Source organism: Onychomys torridus, chromosome 15 (genome assembly GCF_903995425.1).
Source record: "Onychomys torridus chromosome 15, mOncTor1.1, whole genome shotgun sequence".
Lineage (NCBI taxonomy): Eukaryota > Metazoa > Chordata > Mammalia > Rodentia > Cricetidae > Onychomys > Onychomys torridus.
The window spans coordinates 47866675-47888684 of record NC_050457.1 but is presented as its reverse complement, the minus strand read 5'-3'; the positions used below and the strand labels follow the sequence as shown (position 1 = coordinate 47888684).

At 34.2% G+C, this 22010-nt stretch overlaps 1 protein-coding gene across 2 annotated transcripts in view; it reads left to right on the top strand.

The window, feature by feature from the left end:
- The window catches only part of Nipbl (NIPBL cohesin loading factor), a 167182-nt gene that overhangs the window by 66015 nt on the left and 79157 nt on the right, over positions 1-22010 (top strand). For both annotated transcript variants that reach the window (XM_036206987.1, XM_036206988.1), the window contains exons 2-9: positions 3527-3669; positions 4793-4958; positions 7845-7972; positions 11331-11430; positions 12093-12244; positions 17943-18103; positions 18799-18895; positions 20993-21619. In XM_036206987.1, coding sequence (XP_036062880.1) covers positions 3606-3669; positions 4793-4958; positions 7845-7972; positions 11331-11430; positions 12093-12244; positions 17943-18103; positions 18799-18895; positions 20993-21619 — 1495 coding nt within the window. In that variant the 5' untranslated portion in view covers positions 3527-3605. The remainder of the gene's footprint in view (positions 1-3526; positions 3670-4792; positions 4959-7844; positions 7973-11330; positions 11431-12092; positions 12245-17942; positions 18104-18798; positions 18896-20992; positions 21620-22010) is intronic.

The window sequence follows — 22010 nt, the reverse complement described above, 5'->3', positions numbered from 1 at the left end:
ACATGTAAGTATGAGTGTACACTTGCGCACATATGGAAGTCAGAAGACAACCTCGAGTGTCTTTTTTTTTTTTTAAAAGAAGGGTCTCACTATGTAACTCTGGCGAGCTTGAACTTAATTGTATGAGTCTGGCTAGCCTCAAATTTACTGGAATCCACCTGCCTCTGCCTTCTAAGTGCTGGGATGGTGTTCCACCTCATGCAGGCCAACTTTTTTTTTTTTTTTTTTTTTTTTTTTTTTTTTTTTTTTTGTAGAATTTCTTGTTGCCCATCTAGGCTATGTCAGCTGGCCAGTTAGTCTCACGAATCCACCTGTCTGTTACCATAGCACTGATACAGGTGTATTCCACCTACCAGGCTTTTTAAAAATGGTGGTGCGGTGGGGTGGAATAGGTATATGTCACATATCTGCAAAGCCCGAAGAGAGAGTGGAGCACTATGGAGTTAGAGTAGCAAGTGGCTATGAGCCCCCACTGTGGGAACTTGGACGGTCCCCTGGAGGAGTAGCAAATGCTCTGAACAACTGAGTGTGTTTCTCACTCCCCTACAGCATTGGTGTTTGTTTCTGTTGTGGTTTTTGCACAAGTGCTGAGGTTAAATTCAGGTCTTGTGCCTGTGCTGCAGGCTCTTCACAGACTGGGGTACCCCAACAATGTTCAAGATAGTTTCTAAAAGTGAAACCCTTGATGCAAGATTACATGCACATTTCCTGCTTTGCTATAAGATACAAAGTCCTCCACAGAAATCTGTCTGCCATCAGATATTTTATTGCAGACCCATACCAATTTGAATATTATTATAATTTTTGCCAGTTGTTTTATTTGCATTTATTTTGCTGCATGGAGGAATCATAATATTTGAAGAGAAATTAAATGAATTTTAAAAAAGGATTCAGCTGGGCGGTAGTGGTGCACACCTTTAATCCCAGCATTCAGGAGGCAGAGCCAGGCAGTGGGTTCAAGGCCAGCCTGGTCTACAGAGCGAGATCCAGGACAGGCACCAAAACTACACAGAGAAAGCCTGTCTCAAGAAGTCCAAAAAAGGGGGAGTCTTTCAAAAAAAAAAAAAACAAAATCCTTGGCAAATACAAGTTCCTTCAGACTCATTATAGTACACTAAATTGAGGCGTTTACAGATAATGTCTTCCCATAACTAAGCAATCTTTTCCTTAAACCACAAGCCATTCTTAAGATCTGTTATTACTTAGTATATTTGTTGACTTATTTATTAGTTCATAATGGATATTTTGTTTTGTATTAGCATTATTTATTTCTGGTGTCATATAAGTAATTTTTATTAGAAAGTGACAAGACTATGAAAAAATAGTATCTCTAGGTTAAGAGCACTGACTGCTCTTTCTAACAGAAACTAATATTTCCACAGATTACCCTTAATAAGAATGGCTAAAATTCTAAGTATTTTTACCAATTCCTGGTGTTCATACTCTTGGATTCTTGTGAAAATAATGTAGTTGAGCCATGTGGTGTATTTTGTCTGTTACCACTCGTTCATTGTGTAGTTGAAGCATTGCTGCCTGTGTAGATACTGTTATGTCCTCCCCCTTTTTATTCCATTTTGAATTGACGTCAGAGTATGTATATACATGCACACCACTAAGAAATATACAGTCTGGTGACTGGTTTTGTTATATGTGGTCATTTTTAGGGTAAAATCCTTAGCTGGAGGTTGGATTTGTTGTACATACTACTTAGCAAAATAGAATAAAGTCAGGTACTCCCCAATAGAAACCTCTCCTTACTGTTTGTCAGTTCCTATCTGAATCAAATATGCTTAAATATGGCAATTTATGTGTACAGCAATGAGCTATAAATGAGTAACAGAGTAGTTTTGTGATGTTCTGTAAATAATTTGCATTTGATGGTTTCTCTCCAGTAATTACTTAGGGTGCATTGGAATTTCCCTGTTGGCATAAAGTTAAAACAAACACATTGTTTTTAGTGACCTGTTTAGGTTTTAATTTCTAGTCTATATTTTAAAGTGTTTGATGTCGGTGCTGTATGTATAGTATTGCTTACATTTCTTTAGTGAGGCTTCGAGTATCAGAGTGATTAACAAGGGAAGTTCACATTGGAGCAGGACTAGAGTATAGGCAATAGTAATTTCTTTCAGTAGGCCCCCACCAACAGATTTTATTAGTGGCTCATCGAGGAAAGGTGCGTGTGGGATGTTTGTGTTGCTTAGCTGCCCATTAATAAGTATATACATATAAAATTATTGAAAGAAGACAAGAAATTATTGTAATGACAGGATAGCTATTACTTCTCTAAGGAATTAGGTGCTATTTGGTCCTATGAATGTTCATTTTGTAACTGCTAAGCCTTACATCTGTATTTTGTGTAATTTGTTTGCCTATATTTATAATTTAAAATGTGCGGAATGATTCTGAGTACTACATATCTACTTTAAAAATATTTTTGATTGTGGGGTTGGGTGTGTGGTGTAAGTGTGGGTGTGTTTAGGCTACAGTATACTGTGCATGTCAGAAGACAACATAGGGGAGCAGTTCTCTCCTTCTATGTGAGTTCTAGGGACACTCAGATCCTCAAGATTGCTGGCACCTGGCTTTACCAGTTGAACCATTTTGCTTGCAAAGTTGGGTTAAGATGTATGAATCAGGGAAGACAATTATATTAAGTAACTGTTTTGAAGTTTACAACTTAAAAACTTTTAGAGGTCTCTTAAAAGTAGCTAACATATACAGTGTTGGAAATGGGAACACTAAAAGTAGAAACTGTTTCTGAGAGCTGTAGCTGAGTGATGGAGACTTGTATGAGGCCCAGGTTTCAGTTCCCAGTGTTGAAAAAAGTAAATCGACATCAATAATAGAAACTAAACTATTTAGTTTTCTAATTTAGCCCTTTAATGTAATTGTTGTAGCATATACTAAAATAGTTTAATAAAAGCATGTTTTAAATTAATGCACAGATTATTGAAATGTTATGTTATCTTACATACAAAAATATTACTGAAGCCTTAAGTTGAAACTAAGATGAGGAAAAAAATCTAGAGACATTGAAAGGGAGAAAATGTTCAATAAAGAGAGTGAAAACAGAACTAACTGGACAAGAAATTGAAGCCAGATTATTAAGTAAAAATTTTAATTAGAGTTTGGAAAGAAATTAGTGTTTATCAAATTTGATTGACTACCCCTCTCTAGCAATATATCCCAGTAGTTAAGAAACAGACTCTGAGTCAGATTGTGTCTTTTGAATTCCAGCTCCGCTACTTACTTTAAACTCCCTGTAATTTCTTTATTAGTAAAATGCAGAAAACAATAGTATCCTGCTCTACCTGGGTTGTTGTGAGGTCTAAGTTTTAATGTATACGAAGCACTTTGCAGAGGTTCATATGTGGTAAGTGGTATATATGGATGACTTATTAAGTAGATTGAACAAATAATAGCTGAGATTTTTGTGTTTTTAAATGATTAAGCATCTCTCTACTAGTCATATATTTGACATAGTTCCACAAATAATTCTATGGTTTTCTTTCTGTGTGTATTGCAGAGTTTGGGAAATGGGAAGTAATGACAGCTGGCACCTGAACTAAGTACCTTCATAGGCAACACCATTCCAGAACTTCAGGATGAATGGGGATATGCCCCATGTCCCCATAACTACTCTTGCGGGGATTGCTAGTCTCACAGACCGTAAGTTAATTTAAGGTCTATTATTTGCTAACATTAATTTTTAGAGACACTTAAAATTATCTTTAATGTTGTAAATAACAAAAATGTATAATATATTTGATTGATGTACATGTGGGAGTAGCAAAATTAATGTTGCCACCTAATACATAAATTTAATTTGTTTCTTTTTTCCTTAAGAAGTGGTAATAAGACCTTGGTAACAAAAATAAAGACTTTAAAAAATGACACAAAGCTTTAAACTAAAGAATTGTGTTGACAAACAAGAATAAGGACTTTTTTAGAAAGCATTTATAAAAACAGCACCTGAAATTGCTCTCTAACAATGAGAACTTGACAGCCCATCTTACATAAATTCTAGTGGTGCAGGGTTTTGAATATCATGTTGCCTATTGGTGTGAGCAGTATGACAATCCTACTATGGAGTTGGTTTGAAATTACCCCAAAAGCATGATACCTGATATTTTAGTTGAATTTCTTAACCTTTAGGGAAATTAACAAATCCTTATTAAGTATGCTGACAGTAAATAGTGGAATTTAAGCTGCAAAGTATTCATTTTTGTTTGTTTGTTTGTTTGTTTGCTGTTTATAGTAGAGTGGAAAAAAGGGAACTGTTTAGGAATTTATGGCAAGAATTTTTGATTGTTCTTCAGGAATGTTGTACTCTGAACGTTCCACTACTGTGAGCTATCCGTTTTTGTCTGTCTTAAGCTTTTAAAAATGTACTGCATATCAGTGTGCTATAGAGTCAGGCGTTGTTCCTGGTTTGTTGGTCTGAGAGAGCTACTGATCTGATCCATCTTGTAGATAGGTTGCCTTCTAATCTTATGTCTTAAAGTTGTACTTTATTTAGTTCATTAAAATTTTAAAATGAAAATTAAGCATGAGTATAAAGAAGCTAAGTTTTTCCTAGTAATACGGTCTGCAGTGGCTTGTGGTGTTTTAAGAGTGATGGTTTCTTGGTTTGATTCAGATTTTCCACAGTAGAGGGTAATGCTTTTCAGTCATTTGTCACATTGGTACTTATAACTTATTTTTAGTCTTAAAGTTTATAAACACATACACATGTATATAAAGACCTACTGCAATCAGTCAATTTCTAATAATCTGCTTTTATTCTGCGTAGTCCTGAACCAGCTGCCTCTTCCATCTCCTTTACCTGCTACTACTACGAAGAGCCTCCTCTTTAATTCACGAATAGCAGAAGAGGTGAACTGCCTTCTGGCCTGTAGGGATGACAATTTGGTTTCACAGCTTGTCCATAGTCTCAACCAGGTATCAACAGATCACATGTAAGTACAATCAGTTTTCTATCTAAAAGTAAAAGTTTTGGTCTTGCAAAGAAAAGTCAGCGTTCCTTTTTAAGTAATTCCCCAAACATTCAGATTTGTATTTTGGGGGTGTTTGTTTGTTTTGTTTTGTTGTTGTTTGTGGTGGGACTCGTGTCCCAGGCTGGCCTTGAACTTGCTGTGCCACTGCTGTTCTGCTACCACTTCGTCATCTCCTTTTTTCTTTTGGTTGTTTGAGACCGGGTTTCTCTGTGTAGCTTTGGAGCCTGTTCTGGATCTCACTTGGTAGCCCAGGCTGGACTGGAACTCAGAGAGATCCACCTAGCTCTGCCTCCTGAGTGCTGGGATTAAAGGCGTGTGCCACCACCGCCAGGCACCACTACCACTTCTTGAGTGCTGGTAATTCGTGTGTGTGCCACCATGCTCGGTTTATGTGGTGCTGGGACTCAGATCCAGGGTGTCATGGATACTAGGTATGCACTCTGCTAATAAAGCTATATCCTAGCCTACTTTTGGTCTTTGAGACAGCCTTACCTTATAGCCCAGTCTGGTATCGGACCCACTACCCTTTTCTTGCCAACCTTGCAAGGGCTAGAATTATGTCTGAGTCATCTATCATGCAAGTTCATACACTATCTTTAATGTCAGTACCCATCCAGGAGTGGTAACTCACCCCATTAATCCCAGCATTCAGGAGACAGAGGCAGGCAGGCAGATAGATCTCTATGAGTCCAAGGGCAGCCTAGCCTGGTCTACATAATGAGTTCTAGGTCAGCCAGGGCTACCTAGTGAAACCCTATCTCACAAAAGAAAGAAAAGAAAATGTCAACATCCAAGTCAGAGTATAGTCAATTTTGATGAGACATTAAAGAGATTAGGTAGACTATAGTCAATTTATGATAGTAGTTTTGACCCACACACATCTATGCAGATCTTTTCAACTTGTAGAAATGATCTTGATATCATCTGCGTAAAGATTTAAATGTGCTCATAAAACTTAGCCCCCCTTTTCTGATAGTATTGGAGTAATTAAAATTTCTAGACACTGGAGTATGATGCTGAGTATATCGAGAACTCAAAAATTAACTCCATGGAAAGTAAAATATTTTTCTTGGAATTGACTGTAGCATTTGAACATACATCTGTATTTTCATACAGTAAACTTTTAAAAATAAAATTGAGCTAAACATTAAGAATATACTTAATAAGTTTTTCATTATGAAAGTAATACATACTATACAAGCTTAACAACACAAAAATGTATTTAACAATAGAATCTGGGTGCAGAGAGATGATTCAGTGGATACAGCACATACCACTCAAGCCTAATGGGACCTGAGTTTAGTCCCCAGAATACACGTAAAGCTGAAAGGAGAAAACCAGCTCTGTGTCATGACATGTGCATCCCTGTACATACACACATATAATAACAAACTTTTCTCAAGTAAGAGCTGTCACTTTTATCCATTGTATTCATATAATCTGCCATTCATAACTAATTTATCACATTTAAAGATTCATTATTTAGGGAAAAGAAGCAGCATATTTGATGCAGTACATATTGGGGGACAATTTCCAAGTTGATTCAGTTGAACTACTTATTAAATGTGGCCTTTCTGGTGGAGAAACTAAGAAAATGGCTTCTTACAACCAGAAGGAAGTATAATGTTTATATTTTAATTACTCTAGAAATTTCATTGTCTAGATATTACATAGTTGCTTATGCCTGTACATACTTTGCAATATTTCTGAATATTTAAAGCGATAAGGAAAAGGCATGTAAAAAAATTAGGATTTCTTTATTTGTTTTTTGTTTTTTCAAGACAAGGTTTCTCTGTGCAGTTCTGATGCCTTTCCTGGAAATCACTCTGTAGACCAGGCTGGCCTCAAACTCAGAGATCCACCTGGCTCTGCCTCCCGAGTGCTGGGATTAAAGGCCTGTGCCACCACTGCCTGGCTTAGGATTTATTTATAGGAAGTTTCTTTAAGATTATTCCCAGAAATCATTGAGTCTTTGTGTTGGGTGCTATTTTTTAGGTCTTTACTGCTGGATCCAATGAGATTCTGAGCATGCATGCTTGCCTGTGTATGTGCCAGTATGAGTGAGTTTGTGGAGGTCAGAGGACAACTTTCAGAATCAGTTTTCAACTTCTACCAAGTTGAAGCAGCATATAGGACAGTGATATCTAGAAAACAAAACTGAGTCTATTGCCATGTCTCCATGAACACACCTGATGCCCTCTGAGCTCAGAAGCTAAGCAGGATTGTGCTAAGGATTTTTAGACACTGTTTACAAACAGGCATGTCTAGTTTCATTTGCTAATTACTTAGTTATATACTGAGAATTACTACTATGTTTATTTTATCACTGTTTGGTTCTACGTTGTACCATGACTTTATTTGAAAAACCAGTGTAAGATAGAAAAATCACATAACCTGTATGTCTTTTCTTTTAATCAATATGGCAACATTGTTTATTTCATTGGGAGAACAATTCCAAGAAAGTCACACTTACTCATGTTCAGACATAAGGGGGAATCAGAATATTCCAAGTCCAATTAGTAGCTTCTTAACATTATCATTACTTCCTTATGTTTTAATTATTGAATAATATGTAATAGACTTTTTCCTTCTTAAAATCAATATGAACATTCTTAAATAAACTTGTTCGGTAAAATTACGGTTTCAGCTTTCCTTTCTCATGCCCTAGAAAAACAAAGTTTGGGGGTATTGTCTATAGACTCTCCTCTCTGTTATTTCTAAGAATTTCTTTTCTTTGGGGAGTGCATCTTTGAAAATCTGTGCCTTAGTCCTACTGAAGTATATGTTTTTATTCTGTAAGTCTTCTTAAGAAATCAATCATGGCTATAATTTTTTTTTCAATGCCAGAGAACTGAAAGATAATCTTGGCAGTGATGACCCAGAAGGTGATATACCAGTCTTGTTGCAGGCCGTCCTGGCAAGGAGTCCTAACGTTTTCAGGGAGAAAAGCATGCAGAACAGATATGTACAAAGTGGTGAGATTCTTTTTTATAGTGAATGTTTATGAATCCTGTGTCAGAACTTGTTTTACACATGATTAAATTGAAGTGTCTATAACTATCTGGCTTCTTACCTATGAATGTCTGTTTGTATTTTAAAACAAGCCAAGAGGGAGAAGGAAACTTAATAATATTTTTGTAGTTTGATATGTAATTAAATTCGTGGGGAATTAAAACTGAGTTTGTTTTTTAAGGTATCTTGAAATGCATTTATTAAGTAAACTTTAGAAATTTTGCTTTTAGAAAATCATAGAGAGTTTGGAAGAAATCTTTCAAAAATAAAAATATATGAAAAGCTTTTGAGCATATGTTTTATAGATATATTACTATTTTTAGTAATGATGTTCATGATTATCTATGAATTGACTTAATACTCATTTTTGCCTGACCGGTAAAAGTTAGTTTATATTATTAGTAATAAAACTTTGATTTATTCTAGATATTATAAGGGAGGTTAAGTTTTAATATCCATCACAAATACAGTTGTTAACTGGTACTTAAAAGCTAGAGAACTTTGTCTCCTGGAATTGATCTATGTTTAGCAAGTCCAAGTCCACCCTTGGCTCTCAGGTTTAAACTAGAAATAATTTAGGTAATTATGGAAGGTTCGAGTTAGCTAATTGGTTCACTGTATTTAAGAATGTCATTCGATTCATTCTGGTTTACTTTTCAACAATGTCTTCATGAAGCTCTCCCTTAGGTTTCTTAGTTCTTTTTCTGTATATGAATATTTTTAAATAATACTGCTTTTTTATTTTGTTTGTATTTTTCTATGTGAATTGAAACTTTTTGTTTTATGTTGTTTGTTTTTGCTAGAGCAATTACATATTTCCTAGTATTTCTCACAATTCATTTATGCTCCTCTTACCTCTCAGCAAGTTGAAAACAGATATAAAGGCATGGCTGTGGATTTACCAGCACCACTAAACAGTTGAGACAGTAAGAAGGGCAAAAAGAAATACAGCTCTATGTTCTGAAAGTGCTAGAGTTACAGGAGAGCGTGAAGTTAGCTGGTTTTAAAGGAGTAGGGAAGTGCAGAAATGGCCCAGAAGTTAAATAAAAGCATATATGATTCTTTGGTTCTTACCTTGGTTGTTTTTAACTCCATTTCCAAGGGATCTAACACCCTCTTCTGACTTCTGCAGGCAGCTTCATTCAAATGTACATAATCTACACACAAAAACACATGCATAAACTATTTTTTAAAATAAGAATAAAACTTTAAAAGGAAGCCTAATAGAATTAATAATTTAAGAGAATATAAATATAATCTTGATAAATAAAATCATCCAAGGATACTAATACTGCAGTTTTGTAATCTATGTAATATGAATTTGGATATTAAATCATGGTAATAAAAAGTTTTACAGTATTCATTTTAAGTTACATATTTCATTTAATTCTGCATATATTTTTAGTTAAAATGTATAATTACTATGTATTGTTACGTATCCTGTTTTGTGAAAAGATAAAGTAGAATTTTTAAAGTAATTTGTTAATACTTTTGTCATTTTTAAAAGCATTTTTCATAAGACCAGGTTTAAAATTTGACAAGGTTCACCTATGTGGATTTGTATTATGTTGTGGGTATGTGCGTATGCTGGTGTACATGTACGTGTACACGCGTCACAGCGATCACTTTGCATCTTTGATATTTCGAGACAGACTTTAACTGAACCTGAAGCTCCTCAACTTCAGGCTAGCTGACTCCTATTGTCTTCTCTCCCTTTACCACCTAGCTGAGTGCTAGAGTTAGCAACTTTTTATGTGGGTTCTACTATATATGAAAGTCACTATAATCATAGTTCCTTAATAACTTTGGGGTAATCAGAAAGAGCTGTTCCAATTTTATGCCCCTTTAAATGGTCATTATTTTCAAACTAGTAATTTCAGTTTTGCCCAAGTGATGACTGTTAACTGAGAAGGAGAAATCTTTTAATTCTTGTCTTACGGTATTGCTTTCCCCATTCAACAACAACAACAACAAAAGACAATCAGGAACACTATTATAGTCATTAAATTATTAAGTTATGGAGTAAAACTACTTTGTTCTGACATTCACGTTTTTAGTAGTAGTCTTTGAGGTGGTCTTGAGCCCTAACCTTATTCTGCTACTGATTACAGAAGTATAGTCCCTCTGTAGGGGACTGGCAAATCAACATATATACCTTCTGTTTGAATATTTCTGATGAAAGGCATTTTTCATGTCACCAGCAAGAAATAAAATTTAAATATTCATTTGACTGCAGTTCCCAGAAGTCATATAAGAAAATCAGAGTTAGTTGCAGAATTTTATCTATTATTTAATTAACTGAATTTTCCGGCTGCTTCTTTATAACAAAATACCATTTGTGTATCAATCAAGAAGCAATGTCCTGCTCTAAAAGAAATAGAAGAATCCAAAAGCTGGAACTAAAGAGATGCTCATTGGTTAAGCACTTGTGGCTTTTATGAAAGATCCAGGTTTGGACCGGAGCACCCACATGGTTGCTGACAGCTGTCTAATTCCTGTTCCAGGAAATCCAGTGTTCTCTTCTGGCCTCCAAGAGGACCTGGCACAATGTGGTACACACATGTACATGTAGGCAGACTCTCATACATATAAAATAAAAATAAACTGTAAAAAAAAAAAAAAAGAAAGAAAGAAAATGAAAATGAAAGCTATTCTTGTGTTTTCATTTACTAATGAAATATTCTTTTAATCCTTACTAGGTAACAAAAAGTTATTTTAGAAGAAGAAATATGACATCATGCTTTGTTAATAGAGTTTTGGATGGAAATTGCAGGAACTCAAACTTTTGGTCCATAGATAAATTAATAATAAAATCTAGGTGTGAAACAATTAACTTTGAAATTAAGTTCCTAAGCACAGGAGAGGTATATGCTAAAAAAAAAACTTTCTATATAGTAACAATAATAATAAACTAGTTAAAGGCCTGTATTAAAAGAAAGTATATAGAATTTTGACAAAAACTAGATGAAATGATTTTAAAGTTCTACTTTGTTCTAAGGCTAAAGGCTAACAGGATATGTATGTAAAGTTGGGGTTGTAGGTCAGTGTTTGAACACCCGCCTAGTGTATATGATGCCCTGTGTCAATCCCTAGCTCTAAAAATCGTTAGCATCATCTCTTTCCAGTACTATATTGTATTAAAATTATGTTTTTAATGAAATTGTTTGTGCTTAAAATTTTGTTTGCCTAGTAGCTGTATATTGCTTCCACAAAACAAAATCATTTCTGGAAGAAAGGAACTTTTAAAAGTTTTTAAAAGAATGAGTTAACTCTTTATTGTAAGAAGAAAATAATACTTCGTGTTTTTTATATGTTGCACAGGAATGATGATGTCTCAGTATAAACTTTCTCAGAATTCCATGCACAGTAGTCCTGCATCTTCCAATTACCAACAAACCACTATCTCACATAGCCCCTCCAGGTAAACAGACATTTATGTCACTTATTAAATAGTATATTCTGTGGTGAGTGATTCTGCCTCTGAATACCAAGGATATACATTTAAATTTATATATAAATGAATTACATATAAATAAGTAGTTCCATTCTTAGTTGTGCTTATGAACATTCACCTAAAAATGTTACATGTGGAATTACTATAATATATTAATTAAAGGAACTACTATATTATTAAGTGAATTTCACATAGGGAAAGTTTGATAAAATAAATGATGTGTTTGGGGTGGTACTGTAGCTCACTGGTAAAGTACTTATCTAACATGTACAAAGCCCTGGGTTCAGTGGCTTAATTCCCAGCAGCATTACCATCTAAAAAAAGAAAAAGTAATGTGTTTGATGTAAGTTTTCATAACAAAATTTGGAAAAAAACTTTAAGAGTCATAGATTAGTATTCCTAAATAGAATGGTGATTTTTATGTAGTGAAAGAGGTGAATTTTTAATTATTTGATATGACTCTTATATTATGGATGTGAATAATTTATGTGTTATTTTGCTGTTTTTCTGCATGTGTAGATTTTATTATATATAAATTGGAGTTCAAAGAACGTTGTCACAGTTAATTCTCAAGGAATAGCCTGTTCATTTCTTTTCCTGACATACTTCATTTGGGTTTTGGGTTTTAGCCGGTTTGTGCCACCACAGACAAGCTCTGGGAACAGATTTATGCCACAACAAAATAGCCCAGTGCCTAGTCCATATGCCCCACAGAGCCCTGCAGGATACATGCCATATTCCCATCCTTCAAGTTACACAACACATCCACAGATGCAGCAAGGTAAGAAAATTGTTTGTTATTTAAATAATTTCATTAATTATTGGATATACCTAAATAACTATAATTCCAAACAAGCTCATTTAAAAAATAATTTGTAAGCATAAACTAATGTACACTTTGTCGAAAAAAATTTTTAACTGCACTTTAAATCGTTTTAAACACATTAAATTTATTTTTTGGTGATTTATCAGTGGAGTAAATAGGGCATTGCCATTGAGTCTTTGATTAGGTTACTATGTAGTTATATTTTGTTATGAAATTAAGAACTCTTAATTGAGTTTCTTCTTATGGTATCATTTTATTTTATATTTATGATTAAAGAAAATTAGAGGTTTTCATACAGAATTTTCTGAGTTGAATTGCTATTCTCAGTTTATTGCCAGTTCTCAATATTATATGTTTATATCTATTACCTTTTAAAGATTATACTGTCTCATGACTACTAAATAATTTATTAGCAGTACAAATTCTTATACTCTTTAAATAAGTGTTTATTTAAGTGTTTAAGTAAGGCAGAAATTTTCAATAAAAAAGTAGAACAAATATCTGTGGTTTTGTTTCCCATAATTATTACCAAATTATAAATATATTGTAAGTCATTAGTTTCTATATATGTGATGGTGATTATATTGTTATTGCTGTTATTATTATTATTATGTATAAAGCCAAAACTTACTTTATTTGAAAACATGTTAATTGCAAACTTTTAATTTAGTCATATATCGAAACAGTCAATTTCTAGTTTCCAAAACTAGATAAAATATATAGAGACCATTTTACACTAACTTGAAGAGAAACTTGGAGGCAATTGCATATTTGAAATACATACTGAAATTAATGAGTGCTATACATACATACATATATATATATATACATGTATATATAGTATTAATGTTTGCTATGTAATAGTATAAACTGGCACACAATGACATTGGGAACATTCTAAATGTAATTAGTCAAAGGACAAATACCTTAAGAGCACTTTTAACACATAAACAGCCATGTACATAGGAGTGTATGTGGGAAAGCACATCATTTTGTCCTCATAAATACTGAGGCTGTTGGGTGGTAGGTCCTCCTCCCTTTTTTTGAGCAAAAAAGATTCATTTTTCAAAACTAATCAAAAGAAAAATATAGCTTAAGGCCCTGTTCTGTCATGAGTCATTCCTTAGAATGCTCAGATGCCAGAAACTGAAACCATCACTCAGGGCTTTCTCTACCTAGATCTTACTCTGGCACGGGGTATATGGTAAGTCAGTAGGACAGAAAAGAATTGGAGATAGGGAAGTTTAGAGTTTGAGAAAGGTAGCATTTTAAACATTTTCAATTTCATATTAAAATTTTAACAGCGTAGAATAAAATGGCCATTCCTATGAGCCTTTCATCAGCACCTTCCAAGGAAGATTTTTCTTTTAAGTCAGTACTCACTAGAATATTTCGCTTATAACATCATCCAATACACAAGGTGTATTTAATTTTCACCAGTTTTATTTGTCATGATTATGTTCTAACCTACTTTCTTTTTCAAAGTATAATGTAGTTTCTTGAATGTTGTATTTGTTTTTTTATCTCTTGACTTTTCCTTCTTTGAGACAAGGTGTTACAGAGTAGGTCAGGCCGGCCTTGAATCCCTGATCTTCCTACCATAGGGTCTTTGGTGCTGGAATTTACAAGTAGGCACTACCACACCCAATTCTTTCAGGTCTCAATCTAAACGGTTCTGTACCTTTTTTCCTTCGTGATATTAATTTTGCTTTGTTTTATGAAATACTAGCAGTTCAGTGTATGGTCTCGTGTGCACTAAACACCCCACTGAACCATAGTTAGCCTCTCGTTGTTATTCTGAGACAGAATCTAAGCTACTCAAACTGTCAATAAACTTGCTGTTCCCTAAGCAAGCTTTGAACTGCCTTCCTCCTGAGTAACTGGATTGGCTCAGATTGGTGTATGGTGGAGAATTAGCAGTCTAATCTCATATTCTAGACTTTACTGTTTTCTCATAGAATGGCTTGTTTGTCTTCATATTCTTTAAATTTTCTATCAGCTAGGAAATACATTTTAAAGGATTTATTTTTGTATGTATTTTTACAAGGATATTCCATAAATGATGTATACTTTGTCATATATTACATCTGGAAATATACAGGGCTCAGTGGTCCACTTATTTAAAGGTTTTTGGTAGTACCATCTGATGTGTTCACTGATCTAAATACAGTATGTATTTTTTTTAACTTTGCAATTGCTAAATACTCTGGTTGATACTGCAAATATCCTATTTTCTAGTAATCTTATAGAGAGATCATCATACAGTGATTGTGTTTTTAAGATTTTTTTATACTGTTATTGGAATGATATAATAGTTTTAATTTTCATTCGAAAGGTGACACCTTGAAATCACTGTGTAAGAATGACTTAATAAATAACCTATATACAAATTTTTAGTAGAGATTGAGAAAAACCTGTTTATGAGCAAATTGAACACCTAGATTTGAGAAAAGAGATAAATGTCTTTATCAGAACACAAATATGTGATTACATAAATATATATTATTTATACAATATATTGTTTATATACTAAGGTATATAAAATTATTAGTGTATTGTGTGTCTATACATATTCTATATACAGTGTTGAGAGCAAGACAAAAATTAACTTATAAACTAAAAATAGGCAATTTATTAAACAGCCAACAGATACAGAAAAGTTTAACAGATATTCAACATAATTAACTTGAAGTAATGAATAAACAGATATAGTATAAATTGAAATAAAATTTATTAAATTGGTAAATGTTTTACATTCTTAATAAGGATAAAAGTTTACATAAATCTTCTGGAGTGCAGTTTGCATAGTTTATACATTATTTACCTCACTCAGTAGGTTAAAACTTCCTTAAAAGGGGCTAAGGAATAAAACACTTTTTTTATTAGGTTTCCAGAGCATTTAATGAAGAGTTACTCAAATCTTTAACCATTTTGTCAAAAAGAGAAATACATTAACACTTTCCCAACTTATTTATAAAATTAAATAATAACTGAATTCCAGAATCAGGTGAGGTGAAAAGTATGAGGAGGAAGAGTGTGATCCTGTTATAGTACATGTTCATGGAAACAAATTTCTAAAAGATTAGGCAGTCGGTGTTGTCAACCTTTACGACAAAATTATATATTAGGATTTTGTGGACTGCTTAAAGTATATAATTATTGCAATTCAAATTGATAGGGGCAAGGGGATCTCCTTAGTAGGGGCCAAAAGAAAGTTCAAAACAAATTAATTCGTTATTATAAAAATATTACTGAATGATAATAAATTGGTATAGCTTTATACTGCTATAGGGTGTCTAGTGGTGACAACTTTAAACTCTAACATAGTGAGCAATGGGTATCCTAGACAATAGAGAAGTATATGACCTCTCTACATATCTAATTTCAATGTGTAGATAGACATATGTTCATATGTGTGCATGTGAAAGGAAGAGATGAAATGTTAGTTTGGGTATAGAACTGTCTTGATGAAAATTCAAAAGATGCTCCAGAAAAGATATTACGTTTAATAAAAGAATTTTTGTAGTCCCTGAGTATATTATTAGGAATGAAATTAACCATATTTTACATACCAATAAGCAATTACAGATACTATTTTAACTATCTGTAGCACTCCTAAAGAAAACTGCAAGATGTCTTTTAATTAGGGAGAGATGCCTTTGTTAACTACATGATAAAAAGTAAAATTGTGCTGCCCTCATAGATATAAGAATATTGAAGTAAAGATTACTTTTTTCAAATCTGTAAACTCAGTATAACACTACCAGAAATTTGAAGCAGAGTATATTGTGAAACTGATCCAACTTCTAAAAATTCCTATGAAAGAAGTCTAAGAATAGGCAGGGCATTTTTTTTTTTAACTTCTTTCGTCTTTTAATGTTATATAATTACATCACTTCCCCTTCCCTTTCCTTTCTTTAAATCCTCCCATATATGCCTCCTTGGTCACATTCAAATTCATGTCCTCTTTTGGGGGTTTTACTCTGTTTTGTTCTGGTGTCTGATTTTTTTTTTTTTTTTTTTTTAGAGAGGGTCTTTCTATGTAGCCAAAGCTGTACTAGAACTCATGCTGTAGACCGGGCTGGCCTCTAAATCACAGAGATCCACCTGCCTCTGCCTCTCAAGTGCTGAGATTAAAGCCGTGAATTACCACATCCAACTGGCCTCTCTTTTTGGATAGGATAGTTTTTAAGAGGAGTATTGTATATAGCTCAATATAACAGGAACCAAATTTGTTGTACTGTTCATACGGACATGGAAAAGTAATGCATGCTAAAGCACAGTGTGATAAAGTGTCTAGAAACAAACCCATAAAGCAAGTGAAAACTTCATACATATCTTAATTAGGAATAAGATATAATAAGATACTCGGTAGTATATAATTGTATATGATAATAAGGGGATATTATTTGTTTACTTATGCTGAGACAGTTGGGAAAGAAAGCATAATTGGGTCATTTACCCACAATATACTTAAAAATAAATTTTATTTTTATAAAACTTTTTAAAATGTAGAAAACTTATATGACTTTGTGGTAAGGAGGGGATATGAGTGGCAGTATAAATGAGTCTTAGCTTTGATGCTGATTAAGAAATGTAAACTACAATGACTATCAAGACTATTTTTCACCCTCAGTAACAAAATTGCTGGTAAGTATATAAAGCATCGGGAATTTTCACATACTACTGATGAATTAAGGGAACTAAGTAATTTATAAAGTTATTTGAAAATATTCAGAAAGACTTACAAATGTATGTAACTTGTAATTTTATTCACTGGTCTAAGTCTTTAAAGTTAGAGACACATTTATAAAAAAACTCATGTATATATCATGAACAGTAATGCCCAGTAGTTTAAGTAATCAAACTGTTCCAATATACAAATGGATAAATACATTATGTATATTATACAGCAGAATATATGTAATTGTTTATTCAAAACAAATGAGCTTAAGCTTGCATATATAAGAAATGGAAAAATCACAGCATAATATCTAATTAAAAAGGAAGTTATATGCCTGGAATTCATGAAGCCCTGGATTCTGTCCCCAGCACTGCATAAAACTAGGTGTGTTGGCACAGGCTTGTAATCCCAACATCTAGGAGGTAGAGTAAGGGATACCAGAAGCTCAAGGAAGTCCTCAGCTACATAGCAAGTTTGAGGCCATCCTGTGAAAGAAAAACAAGATGGAAATGGATTTGTAAATGGACCATTTAGAGCATTATATTCAAAACAGTACTTATGAATTATTTGAGAATGTTTGTTTACAATAAAATATAAAAATATAGATACATAAATAGAGTGGTATAAAGCCATACTAGTCTTTCCTATGAAATAAAGAGAGAAGAGAATAGAGAAAACATAAATATAGAGAGCTTTACCCATGTCTCTGGTGTTACACTTCTTTTAAAACGATCTGAATGACATCTATCATAGTGTTAAGATTTGTAGTCAGTGTTTGTGGTTTTATTGAGGTTTTAGCTTGATGTGGGATTCTAAGTAGCCCATGCTGGCTTCAAACTTGCTGTGTATCCAAGGCTCAGTGCGTAAATGTTCATTATATTCTTTATAATTTCTGTATGCTTAAAATATTCTTGTAATTGTTTTCTAAGAATTCTGTTAATTTTTATATTTTTAAATGTTTTATTCCAGCATCGGTATCAAGTCCTATTGTTGCCGGTGGCTTGAGAAACATCCATGATAACAAAGTTTCTGGTCCATTATCTGGCAACTCAGCCAATCATCATGCTGATAACCCTAGACATGGCTCAAGTGATGACTACCTACACATGGTGCACAGGCTAAGTAGTGATGTATGTAATGTACTAGCATGAATGCGGTAATGGTGGTATCTGCCTTAGAGCCCAGCATGTCCATAGCACAGATGAAGGATATCTACTCTACTTTCAGATTATACTAGATTCTGAGAATCTATGTATGAACACCATACCTAGGGCGTAATCTGTAGAGCAGGATTAAGTTTCAGTTTCAATTTAATAGTGCTTATACCAAAATATTCTTTCAAGTAGCAAACTTTTGTTCATATTTGGCTTTTTTTCTTTCAAAGATATATTCAAACTTCTCCCTTCCTCATATTTAATATTTTCTCATTAAAATATTTTGCATATTAGAAATGTTCTTACTTGGATGTCACTGCACTTTTATGTAAACTGCTTATGTGTAAAGATAACAGAGATGACAGTAGACCCTGCTCTCGAGCCATGTAGAATCCTCTTCACGTCTCTCTTTTATAGAAAGAAAGCAAACCAAATGGAGTGTGCTCACAATGCCAGTGTTCTTTATTCATTGCCATGCATAGGGTGTTGATTCTTTTGGATACAGTTTCAGTTCTTCTAAGAGATACCATGAGGAGGAAAGTGCAGAAGAATTATACTGTTGAATTTCAGCACTTTACCTGTCAGTAATTTATGTCTCTACTAGTTCTCTTTAAGATTTCAATAATGCATCTCCTAGCATTCAAGATAGAAATTTTATTTTTTATTTTTAGGATGGCGATTCTTCAACAATGAGGAATGCTGCATCCTTTCCCTTGAGGTCTCCACAGCCAGTGTGTTCCCCTGCTGGAAGTGATGGAACTCCTAAAGGTATCATTTTAACTAGAATTTCCTTCTGTGTAGTTCATATTTCAAGCAGATCTAGACCAAGTATCTAGATATTTAAGTCTGTTCCAATTTATTTAAGTTGTTCATCTTTGTATTTGCTAAATCCAGTAAACTGTCATAGTATTCTTCGGTATATACAGTATCATTCTCACTAGTAAATCCAATGGCCTTTCACAGTCATAACCTTCTTACCCTCTCTTAAATGTTTGAACTGTTTAATCAGATCCATCTGTCCACCTCCTGGAAACCTACTTCATATTGAACTGGCTGGCTTTCCTCCTGCTCTTTGCATTGGCTTTTTTGTTTTGTTTTGTCTTGTTTGACTTTAATGCATCTCTACGGGCTCTTTTTTTTTTTTTTCTTTACTCCCTTTTCAAGATTTCTATCATTAGAAATCAGTGTCCCCACTGTACTTTTTACCTTATGACCTTTAATCTCAACACTAGGTTCTAGGTTCTAAGCCAGCCTAGGCTACATGGTGAGACCCTGTCTTTAGAAAAAAGGTAGTAAAGCTGGGCAGTGGTGATACACACCTTTAATCCCAGCATTTGGGAGGCAGAGACAGGCAGATCTTTAGGAGTTCGAGGCCAGCCTCGAACACAGAGAAACTCTGTCTCAAAAAAAAAGAGGAAGAAGAAAGAAAAAGGGTAGTAGAGTAGTAAGTTCAAGAGGGTTAAAAATGTGTCATTTCCTTGTCAGTTTCTAATATGGGCTGATCTGCTCCATGTGGTAAAGCATTTTTTTGCAGATGATGTTCCAACTCAAGGACATTCTTTATAAAGTAGAGGCTGAACCCATCTCTTCAAGATTTGTCACCAGATGTTGACTAGATTCTCCAGGGAGAGAGAGAACAAGAATGAAAAGGAAATAGGCAAGAATGATAAAACGACAAGAGTGAGGAAGCTGCATGTGTGGCGTTTTAGCTCTGTACACGTGTACGTTTTGAGGGATTAAAAACCCAGCTTCCAGAGAAGAAAACCTCCAGGATACTCTATTTGTAGATTAGCCATCACAGCTAGAGACTTATCATTCAGGGTTTGTCAAGATAAGAAGGGATAACAAGGAATAGATAGTTCATCTAAATAACCATCTTGCTTTTCTTCTGATACTTAAGGGAAGATGGATGATACATTATACACCAAAAGCCTAAACTTCATTTTATCAGGTTGTTTTCCAACTAGTCTTAAAATATTAGTGTATTGTCAGTTACTTTTATTTGGTTTTAAGGTAAATTGTTGAAATTTGAAGCTTTTTCAAAAGTATATGCAATTTGCCACATAAACTTGAAGCAAAAGAGCATCATAGTACCTGTAAGAATTCAGTCAGAAAAATCTGGTCCATGGCTTTTCATGCTTGCAAGCTATTTAACTTTATAAAAATTTGTTAACTTCTATGAACAGGTTTCTTTTTAGCAAAACTGTGATAATAATTTTTGGAGGATTTATTAAGGCAACTCCACGTAGTTAAAAGGGAGGTTTATTTTGGTGTAACTTACAACAAGTAAAGGGATAGGTTACAGGATCCAGGAAAGGTGAGGTGCAGTCCAGCAGTGTTCTCTGGAGAACTCTGCTCGGTCTACATCCAGCATCCAGGATCCAGGAACCAAAAGAGCCGCCGGCACATCTGGATCTTGGGTCTTAAGGACTCCTGCCTCAGGGGTAGGCCATAGGTAGGCATGACAGTTATCAGAAGCCTCAATGGGGGTAGTACTTCCAGGTCAAAGCTGGAACCACTACCCACTACAAATAATGCTCAAGAACTTTCTTAAAAGTAAATGAATTAATCGAGCATGGTGGTACACACAGGTAATTGGAGCATTAGAGAGCTGATGGCAATATCAGGAATTCTAAGTCAGTGTTGGTTTCCTAGCAAGTTCAGGGCCAACCTGGAGAGCTTGAGTCTTTGTCTCGAAGATTAAGTGAAGTAGAATATGAAGTATCTTTTATAGTTCAAACTACAGTTCCAAAGTACCTTGGATTAGATGATTTCTTAATATTTGATCCAACTTAAAACTATGTTACCACTTAATATTTTTATTACACTAAAATAAAATGTGTTTCCACTGAATTGTTTTTCTAGGATCAAGACCACCCTTAATTCTACAATCTCAGTCTTTACCTTGTTCATCGCCTCGAGATGTTCCTCCAGATATCTTGCTAGATTCTCCAGAGAGAAAACAAAAAAAGCAAAAGAAAATGAAATTAGGCAAGGATGAAAAAGACCAGAATGAGAAGGCTGCAATGTATGATATAATTAGTTCTCCAACCAAGGACTCTACTAAACTTACGTTAAGACTTTCCCGTGTAAAATCTTCAGATATGGACCAGCAAGAGGATATGCTATCTGGTATGGAAAATAGCAATGTTTCAGAAAATGATATTCCTTTTAATGTGCAGTATCCAGGACAGACTTCAAAAACACCCATTACTCCACAGGACGTAAACCGCCCACTTAATGCTGCTCAGTGTTTGTCGCAGCAAGAACAAACAGCATTCCTTCCAGCAAACCAAGTGCCTGTTTTACAACAGAACACTTCAGCTGCTACAAAACAGCCACAGACTTCTGTAGTGCAGAATCAGCAACAGGTGTCACAACAGGGGCCCATCTATGACGAAGTGGAATTGGATGCACTGGCTGAAATTGAGCGGATAGAGAGAGAATCAGCCATTGAAAGGGAGCGCTTCTCAAAAGAAGTTCAAGATAAAGGTAAGAAATCTCTTTACAACTTCCACATCGGGCACATGTGTGATTAATCCTTATGTCTTCTGTGTGAATTCTATTCATTATCTGAAAAAACTATCAGATTTGGTAGTTCTGTACTATAGATTATCAATTATGAACTATATGGTTTTATTTTCTACTTTTGCACTAAAATAAGCATTACTATTTCAATATTACACTTACTTTCTCTTAAGTTATGCTAACAGAATTGTACACCCTCTATTTCTTTTTTCTGCAAAAACAAGGGTCATTACCATTGAATTATTTTAAAGCAGGTACAAATAAGGTGTGATGGCTGATGCCTACAATTTCAGTACTTGGGAGGCAGAAGTCAGAGGATTGCTGAAAGTTGGAAACCAGACTGTGCTTTATAGTG